At 37.8% G+C, this 26,807-nt stretch overlaps 3 protein-coding genes across 5 annotated transcripts in view; 2 read left to right on the top strand and 1 right to left on the bottom strand.

Annotated features, from left to right (window-relative positions):
* Nucleotides 1-427, top strand: part of mfap1 (microfibril associated protein 1) — a 4,845-nt gene extending 4,418 nt beyond the window's left edge. The window contains exon 8 of the mRNA XM_046840260.1: nt 34-427. Coding sequence (XP_046696216.1) covers nt 34-213 — 180 coding nt within the window. The 3' untranslated portion in view covers nt 214-427. The remainder of the gene's footprint in view (nt 1-33) is intronic.
* Nucleotides 293-4,343, bottom strand: hypk (huntingtin interacting protein K). The gene is made up of 4 exons (XM_046840262.1): nt 4,140-4,343; nt 2,168-2,223; nt 900-951; nt 293-709 (listed from the first exon to the last, which is right to left on the bottom strand). The coding sequence occupies exons 1-4, from the start codon at nt 4,317-4,319 to the stop codon at nt 614-616; spliced, it is 384 nt and encodes a 127-aa protein (XP_046696218.1). The 5' UTR covers nt 4,320-4,343; the 3' UTR covers nt 293-613.
* Nucleotides 4,344-5,357: 1,014 nt separating this feature from the next.
* On the top strand, nt 5,358-25,092 carry serinc4 (serine incorporator 4). 3 transcript variants are annotated; one of them, XM_046840019.1, is made up of 13 exons: nt 5,361-5,691; nt 6,275-6,364; nt 14,590-14,757; nt 14,838-15,016; nt 15,799-15,878; nt 16,753-16,846; nt 17,192-17,403; nt 17,935-18,030; nt 20,478-20,604; nt 20,680-20,752; nt 21,743-21,782; nt 21,865-22,018; nt 22,125-25,091. In XM_046840019.1, the coding sequence occupies exons 3-13, from the start codon at nt 14,674-14,676 to the stop codon at nt 22,333-22,335; spliced, it is 1,350 nt and encodes a 449-aa protein (XP_046695975.1). In that variant the 5' UTR covers nt 5,361-5,691; nt 6,275-6,364; nt 14,590-14,673; the 3' UTR covers nt 22,336-25,091. The 3 variants fall into 3 exon arrangements, with proteins under 3 accessions (XP_046695974.1, XP_046695975.1, XP_046695973.1); XM_046840018.1 differs by lacking the exon at nt 6,275-6,364 and having other exon boundaries at nt 5,358-5,691; nt 22,125-25,092; XM_046840017.1 differs by lacking the exons at nt 5,361-5,691; nt 6,275-6,364 and adding an exon at nt 8,235-8,837.
* Nucleotides 25,093-26,807: the final 1,715 nt, after the last annotated feature.

Genomic DNA, 26,807 nt, shown 5'->3' with positions numbered 1-26,807 from the left:
AGTTTCTTTGTTTATTTATCTATTATTTTACAGGTCAAGAACTTCGGCCGTTCAGGACGCACAAAATACACACATCTGGTGGATCAGGACACCACCTCGTTCGACTCCGCTTGGGCTCAGGAAAGCGCCCAAAACAGCAAGTTCTTCAAACAGAAGGCAGGGGGCGTAAGAGACGTGTTCGATCGGCCAACAGTACAGAAGAGGAAGACATGAGTTCTATTCTGGACTTCTAATCCGTCTATATCTGTATCATTTTTTATATATATATAAAAATCAGTGAAGATAAAAGGGGTCACAGCTGCAACATGTTTTTATTACATTTAAAATTTGTACATCTGATGGATTCCTTTGCATTTTTTTTTCTTTTTAGACCCTTGTAAAAATCTTAGCTGTAAGTGTGAATAAATTACTAGAACAGGAAAACCAATTCCAAGACATGCCTTGGTCTTATTCACACTGATACTTGTACAAAAAAAAATAATAGAAATGAAGGAAGTCTTTAGAAAAGCTGAGCAGTGGATCGTTGACGCAGCAGAAGTGTATCCGTGGTGGACAGGAGGTAAGAGGTGAAGCCGAGTCACGGCTTTGAAACCGGTCACGCCCACGCCACTGGTCAGTTGGTCAGCGCAATCAAAGCCTCCACGATGTTCCCCATGTGTTCCCTCAGGCTGCGCTCTGCCATGCCGCGGGGGATCTCCATCTCAGCCATCTGTGGAGTGAAGAGAAAGGGGAATATCAGGTTCATATCATAACCCTGTCCGTCAATGTGTGTGTGCGTGTATATATATATATATATATATATATATATATATATATATATATATATATATATATATATATATATATATATATATATATATATATATATATACACGCACACACACAGTCAATATACTTACGATGAGCTCTACGTCCTCCTTCTTAATGGTAACTTTGGCCAGTTCTTTTTCTCTATGGAGAACAAAATAATGCAGTTAGCCAATGTGTGTATACACAAAACTCATTAGCAAATCTCAAATCCATATTTTTTTCCCAATAGAACATAGAAATGTATAAACTGAGGAATTGTACAATTTTAAGATCAAAAATGTCATTTTGAATTTGATGGCTGGAACGGGGCAACCAAAGTCTTATAAAAAAAAAAAAAATAAACGGTTGGAGAAACAACTAATGAGGTTAATTATCAGCAGGTCAGCAAGATAATTGAGTATAAAGTGTATTTCAGGAAGGCGGAGTAAAGATGGGCGGAGCTTCACCAAAGCTGAAAAACTACAAATTGTGCAACAATTTTAGAATAAAGTTCAATTTGCAAAACACACAATCATTTCTGCTCTGTTCCAAATGTAACAAATTAATGTTATTTAATTTATACTTTAAGTTAATTTAAGTTTATAAAACACTAATTGATCAGCAGGTAAATGTTATACGTTATAAATATATGAATTTCATTCAAACATTCTTCGTTATTAATTATTTTGTATTTACAAAAAATTTACACACTAAATATTCTAATTTGTTTTAGGATGTCGTTTCTATAGATATACAGTATGTAAATTTTTGTTTTTGTGGATTTAATTGTTAAATATGGTACGTGGCTCCTTTAAGAATTATGTTTCGGTTGCTATTCCTCAGTTCTCGACGCAGTCGATGAGAGAAATGCTGAAATTGTTTAGTGATTGAAAATTAGATTTTGGGTGGAGTTTTTTTTACATTTTTTAGTCTGAGTAAAGAAAGGACATTGTGAATAAATGTGTTGCGTTGAAGGTTTTATTTTCACGTCTTTTGTATTTATATTTTTTATCAAAACGGTCAAACAGAAATGCGCGTTAATAGAATTAGTGCATTTAAAATGCATTTGTGTTAGCGTGTTAATTTAGACAGCCATATTATATATACATAAATCACGGTTCTGGACGTTCCAGTGTTTAAGTCACATATCGGTTCAATTTCGCGCCGGTTTGGGGGCAAAAATGCAAAACATAAAATTGCTTTGTTTTTATTATTACTGCTGTTCATTATTTACTACTAAACTGTTTGACTTATTTCAACATACTATAACAAATGCCTTAAACAAACAAACTTGCGGTTAATGACTTAATGAGTTCCCTATATATTATATATATATATATATACACACGATTTTCAAATTGCAACTGTATTTCCTCACCTTTCCTGTTTCGCCTTCTGTTCTCTGGATCTTCTGTCTCCGATTACAGACATAGCCTTCAAACACAAAAGCAGATGATCAGTTAAAAAAAAGAAAAAAACCTACAGAAGTTATAGGAGACTGGAGGTGGTGCGACACCCAGCTATCACAAGAGCTTTCTACATCTTGTCCTTGACTAGATCACGCTAAAACGTATCGATCTTATATCTAGCACTGTAACAACTAATCAATAAAATTTGTTATTAATGAATGCTGTTGTTGGGCTGCTCAAGTTTCAGGTAGACGTGACCGTAGGGTAACACAGCCACGTGCGAAATGCTGGATAGTAAAGGGTCAACCGGCAGCAGGAAAACGCTCCTGAAGTCATCCAAAGCATTTTATTTTAAACGCAACAAAGAAAACTGTAACTGGAAGTTTGAAGTTTGTGTGGTGTGGGAATGACCACAGTGATGCACGAGCACATGAAAAGAAAACACGCTGGTGTCACGGATGAAGGTGAAACATCAGCACGGTGAGTAGAATCCTCATCATGTGTAAAAGGTGTATTTAATAAAGTGCTATTGTGTAAACTGTAACTTCAAATGAATTAACAAAAACAAAATTAACTGAATGATATATTCTAGATGCTGATTATCTTCACAACTGAACAAAGTGGGTTTTTTAAACAAATTGTCAAAACAATGTTGAATATTTTATATAGGTTTTTAAACATGGTTGTAAATAAGTACTCCTCGACTATCAGCCACTATCAAACAATGAATGATCTGCTGTAGGACCATCAGTGCTGAACAGTATACTTTATTTCCAAAGATTAGATTAGATCAGATCAGCGTCGTACTGTGGGGCGACATGCCGATGTGCTGCTTGCTGACTATGATTGCGGCTCTCTCTAGGTCAGTGTCCCCGCCTGCGTCTCTTTCTAGGGCAGTGTGTCCGCCTGTGTCTCTCCCTAGGTCAGGGTCCCCGCCTGCGTCTCTCTCTAGGTCAGCGTCCCCGCCTGCGTCTCTCTCTAGGTCACTGTGTCCGCCTGTGTCTCTCTCTATATATCAGTGTGTGTTTTTTTGTCTCTCTCTCTACGTCAGTGTGTGTTTTTGTGTCTCTCTCTACGTCAGTGTGTCCGTTTTTGTCTCTCTCTATGTCAGTGTGTCTGTTTTTGTCTCTCTCTACGTCAGTGTGTCTGTTTTTGTCTCTCTCTACGTCAGTGTGTCTGTTTTTGTCTCTCCCTATGTCAGTGTGTCTGTTTTTGTCTCTCCCTATGTCAGTGTGTCTGTTTTTGTCTCTCTCTATGTCAGTGTGTCTAGTTTTGTCTCTCTCTTTGTCAATGTGTCTGTCTGTCAGGGTGTCTTTTACTTTCCATGTCCCCATCTCTGTTTCCAAGAGCCACTTTCTTTTGAATCTCTAACCAAAGACCTTCTATAAGCTGGAGAGCAAGAGAGAAGATGTGAGCAAACTTCACCCCCACAGTCACACATGGAGGTAGAAGTGTAATGGTCTGGGGTTGTTTTACAGAAGGGATGATTGAGGACAAACATTATGTAGAGACCAAACAGGGGTCTGGAGTGATGTCCATCATGGAATGGTCTTCCCAGTCACTGCACTTAAATCCTGTTGAACTGCACTGGGATTAATTTTATCTCCAACTAGTGAAGAACACTTTTGGCAAGATGAATGTTTGGAGAAACAAACTGTCTGGATGCTGAGAGTGTGTAAAGCTGTTCTTCATGCTGAAGGAGGATTTTAAAAGTGAAAAAGTGGAACATCTAGACAGGATCCCACCACATGCCATCAGCAGAGCCTGCATGTCCCACACTAACCAAAAGCGACCTTCACCAGAAGGTTCTCTTTTACTAATTAACAAATCCAGAAGAATCTGATCATCTTCCTAATTTCATCCTCCCAGGACACGCTGCTTCTCCCCCAGCACATGGTTAGCTAACACGGCTAGCTCAGCGGATCTTTGTTCCCGACTCACCGTCTCCAAGTCGGAGCTGGAGATTTCCTTCTCCTCCGCATAGTCGGTGACTCTTTCCAAATCAGCGGCGCCGCTGTCGTGCTTGCGCGGTTTCTCCGTGGGCTTCCCGGTGCAGTTCTCCTCGGCCTCCAGGTCCAAATCCACATCTCCCTCAGCCGCCATGATCGCCTCCCTCCGCATCCGGAACACAAAGTAAGAGAACTTTAGTGGCGACCCGAGAACAAATCGAGGTAACACACGAGAGACAAGTGACGTTTCAAGTTCCGTTTCCGGTGAGACCTAATTTTAAGGTTCAAGATTTTTATTTGTCAATCTACAGTCGCTTTATAATTAATCTTTATAATATTATACATTAGATATTATAATATTATAAAGATTAATAAACGTAATCTTTATAATAATTATAATAAACATCATATTTATAATAATTCTAATAGACATAATCTTTATAATAACTATAATAATAGGCATAGTGTTTATTATAATTATAATAATAGACAATGTTTAATTATTGCAAGTTATTAAATTAATAATATAAATGAATAAAAAACAGGAATTTATGATGGAATGTTTTAAAATATCATAAATAGAATAAAAAAAACTCTATATATCTATATATAAAATATCTCTAAATAATAATAAAAATAATAATAATAATAATAACAACAACAACAACAACAACAATTAATTTCTGAACAAAATAATAAAAGATAATATACATTACAAAATATATAATAAAGTTATTCCATTATTAATATAAAAAACAATAATAATTCTTAGATAATAATGATATATGAATTAATATTCTTTTATTAATATAAATAATAAATGAGAAAAAAAAACTCTTTAATAAATAAATAAATAAAAAATATAACATTTATCAAAATTAAATTAAATGTTACATCAATTAATATCAAATAACTAATAATCTGATATCTAAAAAACAGTGTTAAAATGGTTGTTATTATTATACATTATCTCATGTGCTGTTTGTAGAATACGCTCTGAAACCGTTACAATATTCATATTTTTTGCATTACTACTATTTTGCGTTGTTCCTGATGACCCTGAATTGCAGTATAGAAAAGAGTGACGATTTATGGTGACACTATGAGAAATCAATCAGAGGAGAATGTTTTCCCTTATAAATCTATTCCCTTTTCTAATCTATTATGTCCAGCTGCTCTGTAACTGTGTCTACTGCGTTCTAGAAATACACACAATACGTTCAAATTGTATTTCCTGATGTTTACAACAACCTCACCTGTTCCCTTCTCCCTCCTCCTGCCTCCTGAACCAATCCTTCACCTTAACCATAATCAGCTTAACAAAAAGGAAGCTTTCCAACGTTAAAGACAACATTCACTACCCAGTCTAGGCGCTTGTGTGACCTGCGGGTGCTTGTGGAATGATTCGTGAGTGCGCTTGTTGTCGTTACTCCATCATCACCAGCATCTTCATCCTACTGTATGACTGATCTGTGTACCTGGAGCTCCTCTTAGCACAAGACGTAGCACTGAGAAGAATGTGTTGCCGCTGTTGCTGGGCCCAAGTAAGATCATAATGCATGCTTTTGTGGGTTTGTTTTAATCAATGTAACTCTAAATATAGCCTCATGACCTAAATGTGTCTCATAGACTTTTTTTTTTTCCAGTCTGTCTTTGAAATAATCCATAAATAACATTTGTATGGCAAACCTTTTTGAAGACACAGGGCTGATTTTGTAGTTAGAGGGATCCATATTTTTATGAAAATCTGTGGATTCTATCAATGTTTTGTGTCCTTTTCAACCGAGTTGCTGTGATTGATCTAGCTCCATATAAAATTGTCAATGACACATATTTACAGTGCTTCGATTTGTATGCTGAAAACACGCTTTTCACAAGGCGGGGTTTTTTTTTTTTGCCCCTTCTCTCACAAAACCCCCCAATTACTAACCAGGTCCAATAGCTTTCTGATGTTTACAGTGTGAGAGAGGGAATAAAGGCCTGTTGTGTGTATGACCTGTTTTTATAATATACTCTAATTGGTTTAGAGAAAATTGCTTGCAGTCTGATGTATCCAAACCTGAATCAATGGCCTTTTGTTAAACCATTCAGTTTGAAGTTACAATTATGTCTGTTTGGTCATTTTAGACATTTTACGACCACACTTTTGATGCAGTAAAGTGAAACCCGTGTTGTTCAAAGCAGTGACATCTCACATAACATCATCCTAATCAGAAGGTGAGACTGTATTTGACTGCTTAATAAATCAGGGCTTGGTCCTACAATGAATCTTACACTTGTGCACTTGACACCTGAGCAAAGGATTTGGATTTTTTGTATTTACATCCCATTCTATATTTGCATCACATCCCTATTTACTGTTACAATGATCTCCAGTTTTCTGATGTTCTACTAGATTTTGGTCGTGAAAACGTGTGCTTCTTTAGTAAATAAATAAAGTCAGGTACTGATGTAGATGAGGTGAGGAGGCCTGGGGGTGCAGTCAGCATTCACATTCATTGTTCAACAGGGTTGAGGTCAAATCTCTATAGCTGGAGATCTTCCACTCTTTGTGCTTTGTGTCATGCTAGAACAGGTTTGGGTCTCATAGTTCATGTGAAGGGGATATTTCATGCTCTCACATCCAGAGACAATATATATGATTGTGTTTCTCCAACTTTGTGGTAACAATATGAAGAAAAAAAAGAATGATCGGTTTTTAAGTCACAGTTCGGTTAAATTTCGCTACAGTTACGAGAAAGAAATGCAACCCATAAAATTATTTTTTAATAACGCAGTTTATTATTATTAATATTTGTGATCCATATTTGAAGAGTTTTTATTTATTTATTTATTTATTTAAAACAAATTTAAATAAAATGCCTGATTGGTTAAATAATATATAAAATTATGTTTTTATAAAGAATAAAATAGATTAAATCAATTTAAAGAAATACACTTTTTTATATTGATTAAATTGAGTTATACATTTTATTGGCACAAATTAAATTGATTAAATAAAAAAAAAAAGAATTGAAAAAATTTAATTAAATAATTTACGTTTGTAAGACTCCATTTGGGTAATACAGTTTATCTGTAAGTGTGTGTGTGTGTGTGTGTGTGTGTGTGTGTGTTTAGTATTTAATATTGAATTTTTTAAAGATTTGATCTACTTAACTGTTCAATATGGGGATTTGTCAGGATTTTCTGCTTTAAAAATGATTTTTGAAGCTGCCTATAAAACGATAAAGAATTAATAGCGCTAGCGTTAGCCGGTAGCCACATCCTGGTCAGTGGCTAATGCTATTGCTATGGATTCTTTAACGTTTTCATGCATGTGCAAAACAAATCGTATTTCACAGTGACACTGCGCTAACTCTAGTTTCTTTTTTTTTTACCACTGACATTGCTTTGTATGTTTTCAAGTTTAATAATATCAATACAAAGCAATGCGCTCAAAATGAGAGGCAGAGACTAAACATTATATATGTATATAATTATAATTATATAATTAAAATTGAAAGTAGAGCTACTTTCTGCTCAAGTTTTAAGTTTTATTTGTCATATGTACAGATGTCAGATTGTACAATGAAATTCTTAAGTGAGGCTACAGGCAAACTACAGAAAATATTAAATATTTGATGTATATGAAGCCTTTGAAGTGACTCTTGTGTTAGTTGGCGCTATTTTCAGTGTAAAAAGAAATATTTTTATTCCACCGCATCCAAAGGCATCCGTATAAAACTGTGCCCCTCCAAATGTATGGTAACGATTTGAGGAAGAAACAACATACAGCTGGAAAAGTCAGGTGTCCCAATACTTTTGCCCATATAATGCATTTACTGCTGAAGAATCACACACTAATGATAGATTTCATGTTTTTTTTATTACATCTTGTTTAACATACTGTATAAAAGACTAAATCTGGTACATTCTTTATGATGCTCATTTACACAGACTGTAACTGTAAGAAGATCTATAAGCAATTCTTCATTCTCCTGGTATTGGAAGAACTTCATTCTGGAGGAATCTTCCTCTCTGCCTTTCTGGGTCAAGGTCTTATGATAGGATTATGTATGTAGCTTCCATCTCTGCTTACAGACTGTGTGTGTCTCATAACTGGGGGAAGGAACTATAAAGGCTTCCCTGAGACCACACTACAAATGCAGCACTGCACTTAATTGCATTATTTGCCATGAACTGATTTAAGCTTCTGGAACTGGATCTGGATCTTTTTTTTTTTTGCCCTCATGCTGTGGTGCTGCCTGGGGGAAGGGCGAGACAGATGGACTAACCCACATAACAGCCCCCCCCTTCTAATCTCTCTGGGTGAAGAGAAAGAGGTCTATCAGACATCCAGCCTCGATTACACGCTCTGATCTACTGGCACCGTTGACTGCCATCCGCCAGTTAACAGGATGCTGTTCATTTTGGGTTCACTACACTTACAAGGATGAAGGTCTTTGCAGCAGGGGATCTTCTGCACCCTGAGAAGAAGTGAACAGGACTTTAGGACTTTTTTTTTTTGCAGGATTTCCCTAGGAAGAACTCTGTGGAACCTTCTAGACTTCTCAAACTACTAACTTAATTGAACATCTCCATCTTGATTTAGGTTTTGGCAGCGTCGATCGCATAAGTAGCCATGTCATCCGCTCAGGTGATAACCCGCAAAGGTGTCTACAACTACTTCCTCAACATGGTGGCCTACCAGGTGAGAGAGAATTAAATGCAAAAGGTGATGAGAGAGCTCATCAGAAGGTAGATGAGTCTCTGGAATAGACACCTGAATATCTTCTTCTTTCTGCATCACGAAAAAAAAAAATATGAAACTACTAGTGCTGAATTCTTGAGCAGTTCATCATTCGTAGTATAAATGTGTTTGAAGTTTTTGATGTATTTACAGCAATGTTGCAACTAAAATATTACAATTAGACCAAGATTTAGATGATTAATCTCGTTTTCCCCTCTGGTAATCGCCACTGTTTAATGTACAGATTTGATTTATTTATTTATTTGTTTGTCATGAAGTGTCATGTCATCAAGTGCAGATGAAAGAGTGATAAGAAGAGTGGACTATTCTAAATCCAAAGAGGAACAAAACATAGGAAAGTAATAAACATCAGTCAGGCAATATGTGAAAAAAAGTCAATACACTGCATCGTAAGCACTTCATATGGCAGGAATGTGAGCTCTCGATCTTCCACTGTGCCTTTTTGGGTCAAGTTCTAATGATAGGTTTATGTATATAGCTTCCATCTCTGCTCACAGATCATCTGTGTCTCATAACCTGGAAAAACAACCTATATAGTCTTTCCTGAGACCATACTACAATTACAGCATTGTACTTAAATCTTTTAATGAAGACATAAAATCTTGTTTTTGACTGACAGGACAAAAATCCCAATGTGGTCTCCTGCTGTTGAACACCATTCACTTCTATGTTTTATGTATTATTCCCAGGCTGAGAACTTTTCTGTACACCACAGCTGTAAAGAGTGGTTACTGTAGACTTCCTGTTGGCTCTAACTCATCTGGGGATGTCTAACCTTCTGACTATAGACAAACCAGTCCATTTTGAACCGATGTCATAATCAGTCAGTGATAAATATTTTTTTCCACCAATCATGTGAACATTGAATGAAGCTCTTGACCTATTTCTGCGTTTTATCGCTTTGCTGTTGCATAACTGTTTGATTGGATATGTACACGATTGATCAGGAGTCCAAGTGATCCTAGACCTTTGGAGAAGACAGAAAATGACTAGCTTTTTTTGGTAAGAATAAAATACTTGTAAAGCAAAATATACCTTTTGTGAAAATGTTGTACACATTGTGGGATTTAGGATTTAAGTAAAAATGTCCTTTTATGTTTTATATGTCAGTGATATATACATACATACATACATACATACATACCCCTGGTGTGTTTGCCATTAATGTTAGAGACCAGCCTCATATCTTTCATGGAAATGATATCAAATTCACCCCATATCAGTTTAAGGTCGAACTACATGCTTAGGTATGCGACACAAAAAGGGTTTAATAGGTGAGCGTAAAAGCATTTGTAGCACAGTGACTGTCCTTCTATAACTTGATGTTCTGTTGTATCTCTTCCTGTAAAGTCTTTAGTGTTTTTTATTACGGTGTCTGAACCTATTAACTTCGCATGGTTGCATTTCTGAGTGGAAAAGCTCGATACTGGTTTAGCGATCGAGGAACACAGTAAATCCATATTTTCCATGACACTCTTCACAGTTATTAATGACTGCTATATCAGAATATGGAGCCATCAGCTTCGGCATAATCAGACCTGACCTATTCCACATCAACTGTTGCTGTAGAAGACCCAATACCTGGACTGTAATTATTATAAACCGTTTTCTACAATGGAATAGGGCTACAATTGCCATGAACAGTTTTACATTCCAGTCATTAAACAGCTGATAGCTTCAAGAATGATTCATGAGGATGGTTCCCTTTAAAATCTGGTTCCTTTCAAGGTTTCTTCCTCAAATCTTCTCAGGGGATTTTACATGCCAAATTCACCAGTGACTCACTCATTAGGGCTAAACTTTTATTTCATTCTGTAAAGCTGCTTTGGGATGATGTCAATTGTAAGAAAAATTCTATACAAATAAAACTTAGGGATTCTGTAACTTCTGTAAGACATTATAATTGGAGTTAAAAATGTCATGTGATGCAGAACATATAGGGAAAAACTTTTAACTGTAGTAGGACAATTTGTGTAATATTAGAATGACTCTAATGTCATTCAGAAACAATAATGATATAATATAATTATTCCTAATTAATTATTTTGAGGCACAAAATCAGATTCCTTCACTTCCTAATTAGCTACTGTTATACTAACGCAGAATGTGGGGAGCGCGCCCCTAGTGGGCAATAAAGACATGACAGGTGGTCTGCATGAACGGCAGGATTTATATAATTTTTGTTTGTGTTTTTATAAATATTCATTTACAATATTCTCATGTAAAAATGCAGTTCATACACTCAAAGCAAACATCAGTTAGTGAACCTAACACAACAAAACTTTTATTTTCTCTATCTTTGAACTTGATGCTATTCATTTAGAACTTGATAGTTCAATAAATTAGACATTTTTTAAAAAAACTTTAAGTATTTCATTACCATTTTCTGGGGTGTTGGAGGACAGGTAGGGCTTGACATACATCCCCGCTCTAAGGTGAGGAATGGCAGAGCAATTTTGAGAACCACTGTACTAATGATATTGATTCCATAGCATTCCTGTCCTTTTTTTTTATGTTATGCTATGTTATGCTAGCTATGACTCTTTTTTGTATTTTGTAGTTGAATAGATGACCAGTAATATTTGCATGGATGTATGTTTTAAGTCTGATCAGAATCCTGCTCAATTTATGCTCCAATAATGGAGGAATTTAGATGTTACACATATCTGTATCTACCCATTATGGGCCAAATTATTAGCCAAATCTGACTTTTTCTGTCGTGTGTTTTTTTACCCAAACTGTTACCACAAAACTGGAGGCACAAAATTGTATAGAATGCCTCTGGATGCGGTAGAATTACATCCAGCAGTTGGAGTGGAAGATCTTTTGCTATTGAGGTCTGACGTCAGCCCTATTGAAGGATGAATGTGAAAGTAGACGGCACCCCAGGCTTCCTCACCTCACCTACATTAGTAACTGATTTTACGAACACCCTTGTGGAGCACAAATCTCCACAAAATCTAATAGAACATCTTACCAGAAGAGTGGATGTTATTATCAGCAAATTGGGATAAATGTGGAATGAAATGTTCGAAATTCACACCTGAATCTTATGCACAGGTGTCCACAGGCAGGTGTGCATGTGACTATTAATTAAAGGAAAACTTTTCATGTATATAACTTTTACTTTGAATAACTTTCTATGTACTGTTTCTATTTTGTACATCCGACCTCTGTTCAACCTAGCAGCCTAGATCCATTAGAAAATTCCAGATGCCCTGAGCTATATGGATTAATCCCAATCTGAGCGGCCCCTCCCTCACTGTAAACACACACACACACACACACACACACACACACACACACACACACACACACACACACGCAGCTAAACGTAGGCTATAATCTGTAGACCTCCTCTATCATTCTTCTTCTATCATCATAATTAAAGAGTGTATATGTGTGTCAGCTTTCTCTCAGGTGTCTCACAATCTCCATACAACAGCCTGTGTATCTAAATGACCAGTCTGTAGATATGTCGTTAGATAACTAGCTAGATCACACACTCTTTGTTCTAACTTGCAGCCACGATGAAATCGCAGATGTGGTAACACACATAGCACCAGTTATCACCATTAGTACACTATATTTCCAAAAGTATTGTTTCCCCTGACCTTTCCTGCTACATGTAGTTCTTTTTCCAAACTGTTACCACAAAACTAGAGGCACTCAATTGTACAGGACGTCTATAGATGGCGCTATAATCAAATTTTACATTCGATTAAACTTGAAAACCCGAACCTGTTACAATATGGCAATAGCCCTGTGCACAAAGTGAGCTCCTTGAAGATCTGGTTTACATGCTTTAGAGAAGAAGATCTTGCTGCTATAGAGCTCTGATCTCATCCCTACTGAACACCTTTGGGATGAATGTGAACGCTGACTGCACCCCAGGTCTCCTCACCTACATCAGTACCTGCCTTTCATAACACCATTGTGGCTGATGAACACAAATATCCATAAGCACACTCCAAAATCTGGTGGAACATCTTCCCAGAAGAGTGGAGGAAATTAGAAGAGCAGATTGGGACTAAATGTGGAATGCGATGCTCAAAAATCACATACCAGACCACCAGACTTATGACCAGGTGACCCAATACTTTTGGAAATATAGTGTATATAGAAGATATGATTTGTGTTAGAAGAGTATCTGTGAGAGTGAAAGGGAAAGTTTATAGGACTTTGGTGAGACCTGAGATGTTGTATGGTTTAGAGACAGTGGCATTGAGTAAAAGACAGGAGGTGGAGCTGGAGGTAGCAGAGCTGAAGATGTTGAGGTTTTCGTTGAGAGTGACGACGATGGACAGGATTAGAAATGAGTTTATTAGAGGGACAGCACATGTAGGATGTTTTGGTGACAAGGTGAGGGAGGCGAGATTGAGATGGTTTGGACATGTGCAGAGGAGGGACATGAGTTATATTGGTAGAAGAATGCTGAGGATGGAGCCACCAGGAAGGAGGAAAAGAGGAAGACCAAGGAGGAGGTTCATGGATGTGGTGAAGGAAGACATGCAGGTAGTTGGTGTGAAAGAGGCAGATGTAGAGGACAGGGGGGTATGGAGACGTATGATCTGCTGTGGCGCCCCCTAATGGGAGCAGCCGAAAGAAGAAGAAGAAGAAGAAGAAGAAGAAGTGTATATAGAAGATAATCCTGGTATTTCTATGAATTTGCAATTATAATTATCCAGTGATGATTTAAAATGTACAGAGTGAAACAGAACTGCATGATGATTACTTGATTATTGGCAGTAGAATGAGTCAAGAATCCGAGATCCATCAGTGTCCCAAATAGTGATAAAAAGTATGAACCCAATTGACATTTTTATTCATTGAATATTCATTGAAGACTATGGATGTTAAATTAAAATGTTTTACTCACAAATCAGGGACAGGAAATGAAGTTTAGCTATAACAAAATCTTATTCTTAGGTGTCCATAAAACAGGTCTACATGTGACCATTAGTCAAGTCAAGTCAAGTTTATTTCTATTGCGCTTTTCACAACAGACATTGTCTCAAAGCAGCTTTACAGAAATCAACAGTTAAGGTGAATGATGTGTATTTTATCCCTGATGAGCAGCTGTGGTGACTGTGGCAAGGAAAAACTCCCTTAGATGTAATGAGGAAGAAACCTTGAGAGGAACCAGACTCAAAAGGGGAACCCATCCTTATTTGGGTGACATCAAGACTGTAATTATAATCTTTCAACAATACAGAACACTGGAGAGTGAGAACTAACATGAGCACTGGAGTATAAGATTATAACTAATGTTCTTTCTACAGTCTTATACAGTCATTATGGTTATAAAACTAGGAGCTACTGAGCTCAACATTTGTGATCATCACAGATCCAGCATCAGCTTCTCCATGCCAGAGCCTTTAAATACTCCAGGAGGTCCAATGTCAAAACTCCACACATGTAGTGGGATCCAATTGGCACTGGTACGTCTCTAGATGGTACGGGATGTTTGCGAGTTCGGCATCTACTTCTTTAAAGGTCCAGAATTTTCATGAGGTGGGACGTGGGATATTATTGAAACGAAATCCTTTCATGTCTCTAATAACTGTCAATAACTTTTTATTACCAACTAATTGCAGCCAGGCTCAGAGTTCCACCAACACTAGAAGTCAGACATGTCTATCAGGACACAAACGTCTTCAATCCACTCTGTAAACATCCTTCTTCCTTACAGATATGTTGCTGCTGTGGTCCTGCATCATGTTCTCTATGCTGCTCCTTCTGTCCACCTGTCAAGTCCTCCACAAGCACCCGCCTGATGTACACCCTGTTCCACATCCTGGCCTGCACCGTGTCATGCCTCATGCTGTCTCGTACCGTCTCCGAGGCCATCAGAGAGAATGTGAGTCATTTTCCATTACTTTTTAAAATCTGCAACACTGAAATTTCATTTCTCAAAGTTCATCCCACCCCGTTTTTTAGATGCCTTTCTTTCATGTGGTTTGTGATGAGGCCCATGGTGGAGGAAACTGTGATATGTTGGTCGGATATTCTGCGGTCTACAGGGTTTGCTTTGGCACAGCCTGCTTCTACCTGATGATGGCGCTCATTCTCGTGGACGTGAAGTCCAGCCAGGATTTCAGAGCTCTCGTCCACAACGGGTCAGTACTGTGACCCGTGACAATAATACACACAAGTGTAATGCATGTGTTTGGGAAAGTGGGACTGCAGCTCATTGGTTAAGGCTCTGGGTTACTGGTCGGAGGTTCAAACCCCAGTAATGCCAAGCTGCAACTCTTGGGCCCTTGAGTGAGGCCCTTAACCCTCTGTGTTGCAGGGGGTTCTGTATAATGGCTTCCTTCATCCTAACATTTCTGGGATAATCAAATAAGGAATTTCACAGTGCTGTAATGTGCATGTGACAAGGTTTTTTTTTTAAGTAAAGCATTTGAAAAATTTTCAAACTTTTTTTATTTATTTACCAAACTTTTTAGCTCTATAAAGAAATTATAAGTTACACACCATATATCTGCATCAGTATCATGTTCATGTCACTACTATATATATATTATAGTCTTCTCTTTGGCATTACATTTGATTCCAGTTTCCTGTTTAAATGCACTACAGCACAGGATCTGAACGATGGACTTCCAGGGATTAGGCTCTTATTGAGGGTAACAGGGCCACACCAGGAGCTCAGCACTAAAGCTCTTATATCTAAAGACTGAGCACTGAGCCAGCGGTTTATACATGACTGACACACACACACACACACACACACACACACACACACACACACACACACACATACACACACACACACACACACAGAGACAAAGCTCAGTGAGAGCCAGAAATAGACTTTACACTCACCCTGTCCATCTGTTCACTATTGACAGTTTGACACTATAAAAATTTTACTTTCTCTTATGCTTTTTAACAGATTCTGGTTCCTGAAGTTTATTTTACTGCTCGGGATGGTCGCATCTGCCTTCTTTATCCCCACTGATTCATTCCTGCAGGGTGAGTCGTGCTCAATGCTATGGAAAAAATAGGCAAATTACTAATATAAAAAAAAAAATAATAATGTACAAAAGTGAGTGCACCTCTCACATTTCAGCAACCATTTTATTCTATGTTCTCAAAGGACAATACTATAGAAATGAAACTTGGATATATTTTAGAGTAGTCAATGTGCAGTTTGTGCTATATCAGTTTGTATAGCAGTACAGTAGAAAGAAAAATCGCATTAACCAACTTGAAATTTTTCCTAACATTTGGATAAGATAAATGTTATAGCTGGCAACAAACAAAAGTGAGTACACCCCAAATAAACATGTCAAAAAGGTGTCCAAAGTGTCAATATTTTGTGTATTTTTGTACGTTCTCGTTCGGCAATATCATGCACAATATAATTAAAGAATTTCAATATTTTTACACTATCATGGGTGATATGATTCAACTATATCATGTATAATAGCATTATAATATATACGATTATGTGCAATACATTTAACTACATCATGTACACTATCATGTGCAATACTTTTTTTTTATATAATGTGCAACACTAGTTCATACTATTACGTGTTTGTATTGTTTTTGCTTGGAGCAGCGTCTGGCACAAAAATTTCATTAAGGATTAATAAAGTTTTATCTTATACAAATGTTGGAAAATTTTCTAGTTGGTTAATGCAATTTTTCTTTCTTTTGTGTAAAAAAAAAAATGTATGGCTGCAATAAATATTTATTGCACCCAGAGGCGTTTTGTGAAATATTTTTGTAGGGAAAAGAGGTGTCAGGTAAAGAGTTTATGGTTTCAATTCAAATAAGCTAAAAACTCTATATATTGTCACAGTTTATTCATTCTTCACTTTTTCCTCTTGATCTCTTTTAGCCTGGCACTATGTTGGAGTGGTGGGAGGTTTTTCCTTCATCCTCATTCAGCTCATCCTCATCACTGCTTTCGCTCACACTTGGAATAAGAACTGGTGAGTGCAGGCCATGGGTTCAAGCGGGCAGCATTTCTTTCTTTCTTTCTCTCTCTCTCTCTATAGAAACACCTGCACACACTTATACTCATCCTCTTGGCTTGCTTTTCCGTACACAGCTTTTCCCCAGATGTCTGTGGGTTTCTTACAGGACATCATGATGCATTATTACTCAACACAGCAGACATGACAGGACTTTAGCTACAGGGAAAAAAAAAAACAGAAAATGCAGAAAATGGCACCAGTCCAAATAAAACACACAGTAGTACAAGCGATCCTCTTAGCCTGTTAACATCCGGAGTAAAGTCAACATCGCTGCTCTTATGTCTCACTGTTCTTCCTCAGGTTAACCGGCGCTGCCGAGGATAAAAAGTGGTATGTGGCGGTCATGTGCGCCACCTTCTTTTTCTACACCGTCGCCACGGCGGCCTTTACCTTCATGTACAAGTACTACACACACCCTGCCGCGTGTCGACTCAACAAAGCGCTGCTGTTTACCAACCTGGGCCTGTGTACAGTCACGTCCTTCATCGCTGTCACCCCCTGCGTCCAGCAAAGTCAGTTTCAGCGAATCCACATGCAATTTTTTCATATTCACGTGTCTCTCAAAAACCAGAAACAAACTCTTGATGTTTCCAAACGTTTCACAGCTACTTTAGAGAAATATTAATGTACATGTAGATATAGTGTAAACAGCACAGTTATAACCTGTAACTATGTCTAAAGTACTTTCTAAATGTTGGGATTTCATGGTAGCTTTCTGGTTGTTGTTCAATATATTTTCCTAGATAAACACAAAACCATGCCTGACTTCCTCACTGTGTGTTACTGAAGACATTACCAGAATTTCTGCCACAGCCTTTCAGAATACTCTGATCATCATAACTGGGAGAGAGAGTGTTCAATATGATGTTTGCTCTACCATTTTAAGCATGACCTTTGTGCTCTAGTGCTTTTCGGAAATTCGACCTTTCACATCTTGTCCTTTACAGACAATATTCACACAAATACAGTACATGTGCATTGTTTGAGGCAACTGAAATTATTTGGTAGGTACAAACTTACTTTGGCCTCTTCGTTGTGTTTAGAGCAGCCACGATCTGGACTGTTGCAGGCTTCCATCATCAGCTGCTACGTTATGTACCTGACCTTCTCCGCCCTGTCAAGCCGTCCACCTGAGAAAGGTGCAGCAAAAACACATTCACACACACACACACACACACACACACACACACACACACACACACACAACAAAATCCTGCAGTGTGATATTTAAAGCATATACAAACCCCAATTCCCAAAAAGTTGGGACACTGTGTAAAATGTAAATAAAAACAAAGTCGATTTGCAAATCCAACAAACACATATTTTATTCACAATTGAACTTTATAGTAGAAGAATCAGAGTGCTGAACTGGTCTGACTGCACTCTTGAACTTTCACCATTTGAAAACATTTGACGCATCATGAAATGAAGAACACAACAAAGGACACCCAGAACTGTTAAGCAGCTAGAATCTTTTATCAGACACATATGGGACAACATTCCTCTCCCAAAACTTCATTAACGGGTCTCCTCAGTTCCTAAAAGTATACGGACACAAGACGTGATGCTACACGATGGTAAACATGGCCCTGTCCCATCCTTTTTGAGACCAGTTGCAGCCAATAAATTTAAAATGCCTTATTTTTTTTTATATATTCTCAGGTTAAACATTAGATTTTTTGTTTTATTGTGAATAGATTAATTTGCAAATCATTGCATTCTGTTTTTATTTCCATTCAACAGTCTCCCAACTTTTATGGAATTGGGGTTATATATATTTATGTTCCATGTTAAGTTGAAACTGTAGATGCATGGTTTCACTGTGTCATGTCCGTTTTTGTTGTGTTCAGCCACTGATCCCTTTCTGTACATCATCTAACCGTGTTAGAAGCCCACATTACATTCCTAAAGCGCTGACTGACATCCCATTAACACAGTAATGTATGATGAAGGTACTTTTGTGTGCCATTAGGCAGGGTGTTACAGCGGTGGAAGTTCAATCAGCGCTCAACCTGTCACCGGTAAAATAAGGACTTGTTGACAGTGTATGTAAAGAGTGAAGGGTCAATCATTTAAGGTGATTATAATGTCTCATTAAGCTGTGGTATGACCTATAGGAATGTAAATGCAAACAACAGTGAATATTTCATTGTAAGCGCTGATCGTGCACAAAGGTATCTGAGCACCTTCTTTAAACTGGGGCATGTGTAGAATTGTTATATGCATGCTTTATTTTATTTTATTTTAATTTACTGCAAAACTCAAAAAGCTGCAGTGACTCTACTGTTTCTGTACTAAAATCTGCAAATGTTAAAGAGGCCATGATCGGTTTGTGACAAAAATTTTAACAGTAGAGAATTTTAGAATTAAGTTCAAAGTGTTAAATGACAAAAGTAAAGAAAAACCTCGTCTTTTTTTTTTCTGAAAGACACATGCATGTTCTTTTTGTTTCTATGCAACAATCTCGGTCATGTAACGCAATGAAGATTAACTTTGATCAAACAAATATATACATTTCCAGATGTTCTACTATATTTTCATTGGGGAAAAAAAAAACTCTATTAGCATGAAGAACAGCTTTCACACTCTCAACATCTGGACAGTTCGTTTCTCCAAACGTTTCTGAAATACTGTGCTTCTTGTTCACTAGTTGGAGATTCCTTTCTTGTGATTGAGTTCATCCCAGAGCAGTTGAATAGGATTCAGGTGCGGTGACTGGGCAGGCCATTCCGTGATAGCTAACACTCCAGACCTCTCTCTAGATTACGCTCTCTAAATAACGCTCGGACGCACGTTACGGCTCATTGTCATGTTGTATGGTGATGTCGGTTCCAATGAATCGCAGTCTGCTCATATCTCCTCACTTGCGTAAGTTCTCCGTCTTACACGAGCTCCTCTGTTAGAGCCAAAAACAAAACTTTCTCTCACTCAATCATGTGTCCAATTCTTGTGTGTTTTTGCCTTCGAATCTAGTTTTGTTGTTTATAAACAAGAGGAACATTCATGAACCGTAAAAGACTTGATGTTTCCAAACTTTTGACAGCCACTGTGAAAGCATTCGAAAATAAAACAATATTTCATATAAATATGGAGCCAACGCGGTAAAGGGAAATGAACCCAAAGCTTGACTTATTGAAATCAAAATCACTGGATTACCGGAGGAAGGTCCGGAGTTTGCAAGGCGTCAGACTATATCATTATGACATTGTGTGTAAACTATGCTTATAATGCTTATAAGTGGCCTCCAGGCGATACGGGGTTCTGCTTTGACATGCTTGATGATTGTGCGCCGTCAGCTTGCTGTAAAACTTAAAACGGCTTTTCATCAGACACAAACTCTTTTGCAATAGTAATTTTTATGAAAATAATAACTTGCACTGGAGGTGTACAACCCGGAGGATCTAATTATGTAGCTTCTAATCTCAGCTGAGAAAGCAATGAATTTGCCCTGAAACATTCAGGCCTACAGTGTTGTACTGACTGGAGCCTGATTCGGATTCCTGTATAACTAAACCCCCCCCCCCCCCACCCCCCGACCCCCCGAAATAACAGAAGACATTTATTTTGCATGTATGTGCTTTTTCAGTGGAGTACCAGGGCGTAAACGTGACCGCTTGCTACCCTAACGTGGGCAGGGATGAGATACAAAATGAGGGAAACGCTGTTGCGATCATCGGTGCTGCTATTATGTACTGCTGTGTGCTGTTTGCATGGTGAGTATATATTTTTTTCTTCACATATCCAGCTCAATGTAATTATATTCCTTAGCAATTGATTTTCCCCTTCAGTAACGAGGCTTCTTACTTGGCTGAAGTTTTCGGACCGTTCTGGATGATCAAAGTTTATCGATATGAGTTCCAGGTGAGTTGCACCTCCCATGCTTTTGAATCTGGGTCTGGCTAAAGGGCCTTAACCACTGAGATACCACCTGCTATGGTGTAGATATTAGAAAGAAAAGGACATTAACTGGAGTAGGGATGGAACCGAGTTCAACAGATAACATTCTAATCAAATTCAAACAAATGCAGATACGACTTGGTTTGTTTGTGGGGTTTTTTGGGGAAAAATTCAGCCTTGGAATGTTCTAAAGGTTTCTGATTCTAGAGATGTAGAGATGTTTTTTTAGAAAGGAAGCTAAAATATAGACCCGGACATCTGGATTTATGGCATTTAGCAGACAGTCTCGTCCAGAGCGAGTTGTGAGCTGAGTCTAGTTATTTTTTTATACACTATATGGACAAATGTATCGGGACACCTGACTTTTCCAGCCATATGTGGTTCTGCCTCAAAGTTGAAGGCACTCGATACAGGATGTATCTAGATGTGGGGGGATGAAATTGTTCCTTTGCTTCAACTAGGAGACCCAAATCTGTTCCAATATGACAATGCTCCTGTGCACAAAGCCAGCTTTATGAAGATATGGATTACATGGGTTGGAATGGAAGATCTCCTGCTGTAGAGCTCTGACTATCAGCTATAATAATCTTTGGGTTCAGCATTGACTGCACTTCAGACCTAGTGGAACATGGGGACTAAACGTGGAATGGGACATACAGAAAACCACAAATTAGTCTTCTAAGCAGGTTTCCACAAACTTTTAACCAATGTAAAGCATATATTCCTGGAGCAGGCTTTGTGCACAGGGGCATCGTCATGCTGGAACAGGTTTAGTTTAGTTCAATTGAAGGGAGAATTTCTTGCTACTGCATCCAGAGACATTTGGTACAGTTGTGTTACTCCAACTTTTGAGTTTGGAGAAGAACCACATTTGGCTGGAAAAGTCAGGTATCCCAGTTTATTTTTATAATATGATACATATTTATTCACCCGTATCCGTATCTGAAATTACAGAAAGCCACGTGTTGCTTCTGCTGCCCAGAGCAAGAGGAGGGTAAGCATGGACTTGAAGCACACACTTCAATAATTAGTATAATGAAAAATAGGTCTTTTTAAATCCTATGGAACAATTTTAGCAAAGGAAGAGGTTCCAATCGACGTCGAGAGCAAAGGATGCCAGAAGGTGATCCATAACGAGAGTCAGCGTGTGGCCTACAGCTACTTCTTCTTCCATTTTGTCTTCTTCCTCGCCTCCTTGTACGTCATGATGACCCTCACCAATTGGTTCAGGTGGGTTGTAAAGAGTTTAACATCGCCGATGCAACTGGATTAGACTTGTGATTGTTGTTAGACCTGGATTTTACCGACTGTAACTCTTTTACCTCCTCCTGTGTAGCTATGAGACAGCAGTGTTGGAGACCACTTTCACCCATGGCAGCTACTCCACCTTCTACGTCAAGCTCTCCTCATGCTGGGCCTGTGTCCTGCTCTACCTCTGGCTTCTCTTGGGCCCACTGTGCCGCTGTCGTTCCAATCTCAAACAGCCACAACGAGCACGCATCAAAAGGCGAACGGCTTCCCAGTGCCATGTGAGCATCAGCATGTGACCTTTTTAGTTGAGATCCCTCAGGATTACAGGGCCCGGCTAAGAAGGGTCCTTATCTTATCAAGAAATGTGTGAGACCAGGACTCTGAGCACCGAGGAATAGATTTATAAAAGTCAAATAGTTGGACTCCTGGGAGCAGGTGATGAGACTCGAACGATCGACATGTTTACGATTACAGTATTGCCAAAAAAGGATTACCGGACCTGTCCCTTTTTCAGATTATTAAATAATGACGTCTCCTCTAGTGGATGTAGAAATCAGATACCATGATACACTATATGCACGAAAGTATTGGATCACCAGACTTTTTAAGCCATGTATGGTTTTTCCCCAAACTTAGAGGCACACAATTGTATAGGGTGTCTTTGGATTTGTGAGCATAAAATGATCCCCTTCACTTGATTGGGGAGACCCAGACCTTTTCCAGCATGACAATACCTCCATAAAGATACGAGGTGGTAAGAGTTTTGAGACTCGCTCTGTTTACAAGAAAGTACTTTTATTTATCTATGTTTATACACCATCACCTTCAAAATAGTCCCTTTGGAGAGCAATACAGTGCTCCCAACATTCCTGCTACTTCTGGAACGTACCCTTGAAGTCTTCTTCTCGAAGCGTGTCAAGCACCTTCTGCGATTTGCACAGGATCTCCACAGTGGTGTCAAAACGGTGACCTTTGAGCTGGATCTTCATCTTTGGGATGAGGGCAAAGTCCGCCGAATCTGGCGAATAGGATGGGTGAGGAAGTGATATCATGTGGATTGTTTTCCGGCGATCATCATGCACGAGTTGCTGAATGGTTTCAATATATCCGGGGGGTTGAGCTCGTTAAAGGTCTTCCTGATCTCTCTTGGTCTTCTGGTGATGTACTTCTGCTCCTGAAGCGCACGTGCCGCTCAAAACACAGCAGAATTACACGTTTGCTCTTTGTCAGAATAGCACCATTTAGCATCATTAGTCTGAAAACTGTTTTCTTTACATGGGTAGAAGGTCAGCTTCTACTGGAACGCTACTAACACCATTGTATCTGAATGAGCCTAAATCTTCACATCCACACTCCAAAATCTAGTGGAACATCTTCCCAGAAGAGTGGAGGGCTTTATAACAGCAAAAATGAAGACTTAATGTGGAATAGGATGTCTAAAAAGCACATCTGAATCGTATAGTCAGATGTCCACAAACGTTTGTCCATATAGTGTAAGGGGATTTGATCTGTTTACGACTTTATGAATAGCTTTGTTTTAAAAATGGCAATAACTATTTATGTGAATTATTAGCTGTCCTGTTATTTGTCGATGCTGTTGCTCAGTAAACTGTTAACTCTGTTAAGACCACAGATCCTTCCGCTTCCTGAGTGTGAATGAAAGCTTTGAACTGTATTTAATTAGATTTTTTTTTTTTTTTTACTAGACCAAACTAACCCTAATTTGCGAGCTTAATCTGCATCATTTTGTGTCACCGTCATGTAAAAACTAGCAATTTTTGTAAATATATTTCTAACAAACCACACATAAGAAGCTGTTTCTGTGCAGTAATTCATGGGGAAATGCCTTTAGAGGAAATAACAGTCCTTATAAAGTGTTTAAACTTTCATTTTCAAAATTATTATTCTTTTATCTTTTATTAGCCTGAAAACAACATGGCATGTGCCCCAGGATCCTCAGATTCTATTCGACCAAATTAGCTCACGTTTTGCTGCAGTTAGCAGTTATTTTATGCATCACCATGATCATGTTGCCAGTCATGAAATAATTCTGCCAGTCGTGAAGATTATGATCCAGATATTTGAGCCAAATTCAGGTCAAGGTGTTGTCGAAGGCACGAAATACTCGTCAGCAGACTCAAGACACATACTGGGCACATTGAAGAACCGTCCAAGCCGTCCAAGTTACCAATGAAAACACGAAGAAACATGTTTTTCGAATGTTGAACCTGAGATGGATGTTAAATATAGGGATAGAAGGGATTTCCTGCCTGCTGGAGCAATGCTTTTCATACAGTACATTACACAGGGGTAACGTCACATAAAAAAAAAAAGCAAAACCTTTATTTCATTGGTCTTATATGGCTTCATCTCTTCAGGGTAGAAAGAAATTAGCTGTACAATTAGGAAATGCTGAACGTAATTCAATCATGTGTCTTAGTAGTTTCATTACACTCAAATGCAATCGTTTACATTGACGGCATTTGGCAGACGCCCTCATCCAGTGTGACTTAGAACTGAGCAGTTGAGAGTTAAGGTACCTGCTCAAGGGCCCAGAAGAGGCAGCTTGATGGTGCTGGGATTTGAACTCATTACCACCGTTCAATCCAAAGTCCTAAAAAGTGTTCAAAATCCAATGTTTTAACAACTGAGCTACCACCACCAATTACTGTCCAAACACAGCTGTACTTGGGAAAACAAGGAGAACCAAAAAGAGTCATTTTCCAATCGGTGTTGCATTCTATACAAGGAAACACACTTTGTGTGGACCCTTGCCATTGTTATGTAGGTTAAGCAGCTCATGACCATTTAGAACTAGAGATGCGATGAGTAGGGGGAGTAGTTTGCGCCAAAATACTGTACGGAAAGCTGAAATTCTGCATTTTAAACATTCCTATGGAAAAAAAAAGATATGGTTTTATATGTAGGATTTGGGTCAGTGGACAATAATTGGACACGCATGAAGGTGAGTAAAATTAGAGATACATGAGGTAAAATATGACTCCTTTGAAGGTAAAAGTTACTTTAAACTTGAGTAAAAGTACAAACATTTTTGCCTTAAAATGTACTTAAGTATCCAAGGTACTATGATTTATTATATATGTATATATATATAATGTTTCTATGATCATTTTTATCACAAGACTCTTTGCCTAATCAACTCAGTTTATGTAAAAAGACTTGAATGTGACTCTCAGCACACTGATCTATTAATAGAATGATATTAATGACCCAAACACTGATTGATTTCTATTATCATGAGCCCAAAACCTTTTTAAAAAAAAAATAATGTGAATTAGGTCACGTGTGTTGTGGTGAGTTAAAATCAGGAGTTTCGTCCTCATTTCTTCCTCTCTGAATGTTCTGCTTGCTGTTGAACTGATGCCGAACTGTATGTTGGTGATCAGTAGATTCAACCAAGTGCCGATCAAAACAAGTTGAAAACAGAGGGTGCGCTCGATCCTGATTGGTGACTCGCTGACCAGTTATGTTTGTATCCTTATAAATAAAAACGAACGACTGGTTTCACAAAATGTAGTTGGTAAAAAAATATTTGACCTTGAAATGTAGTGAAGTAAAATTCTCCCCAACTGGAAACACTTCAGTAAAGTACAGATACACGAAAAAGCTACGTATGTACAATAATGAATTACATTTACTTCCTTACTGTACACCACCGATTACACCAATATTCTTTTGAGGATTTAGAGGGTCCATATCGTTTGGCCTTAATTTAGAAGAGTGTGTAATTAAGTGTTGAAGGGACTCTACAGGAAATATACTGCTACTCTTTCTTGCAATGTTTCATTGACACGGGCCTTCGACTGTCTGTTAACAATTATTCAGATTTGATGGAGTGTGGAAAATGTGCACTGTGTACATTCTGTATAAACAATATAAATGATTGTCTTAGAAAATATAACTGATTATACAGTGGATAGATGTAGATATAGTTTCAGGACAGCATCATAGTCCATGTCTACTTATCGTTATGGAGATCCTCGTTAAATGTTCGATTTGCATCAATGGATCACGAGATAACAATCAACTCAGTCTTCAACTTGAGGTATTCAATAAATGCTTTGTATCACAAATACATTGAGAGTAAAAAATACACACACACAGACATATATATATATATATATATATATATATATATATATATATATATATATATATATATATAATGTGTGTCTGTGTGTGTATTTTTTAGAGTATACATATATATATATATACACACACACACACACACACACACACACACACACATATCAGGGCTGTCAATTGATTAAAATATTCGATCCTAATTAATCGCTTGATTGTCACGTTACCTCGTGATCCATCGCAACTTAATTGAACATTTCTAAATGTACCTTAAATTAATACTTTTCAAGTTTTAAAAACTCTAATGAACATGCGCATGGACAAATAAGGACGCTTATGCAAATCTATGTGTATTATTATTCTACAAGAATAATAGAATAATAATACATTTTTTTAAATCACCTAAATCATCAGGACATCAAACGGAACTTTTGCTACGTTTCCACACGGACGAGTTTAATTGCCGGATGTGTGCGTCACGGCGTCACGGCGGATTTTGTTTTCAGTTAAGTTTATTATTATTTTTATTATCTGATTTAGGAAAAGAAGCCGTGAATAAATGTGTGTTGCATTGAAGGTTTTAATTTCGCCTCTTTTATATTTATTTATTTATATTTGTATTAAAAATGTTCAAACGAAGATGTACGTTAACGTTAGTTGCGCG

The sequence above is a fragment of the Silurus meridionalis genome, chromosome 26 (assembly GCF_014805685.1).
Source record: "Silurus meridionalis isolate SWU-2019-XX chromosome 26, ASM1480568v1, whole genome shotgun sequence".
Taxonomy (NCBI): Eukaryota; Metazoa; Chordata; class Actinopteri; order Siluriformes; family Siluridae; genus Silurus; species Silurus meridionalis.
Note: the sequence above shows the minus strand (reverse complement) of the source record. Positions and strands in the feature narration are given on the sequence as shown.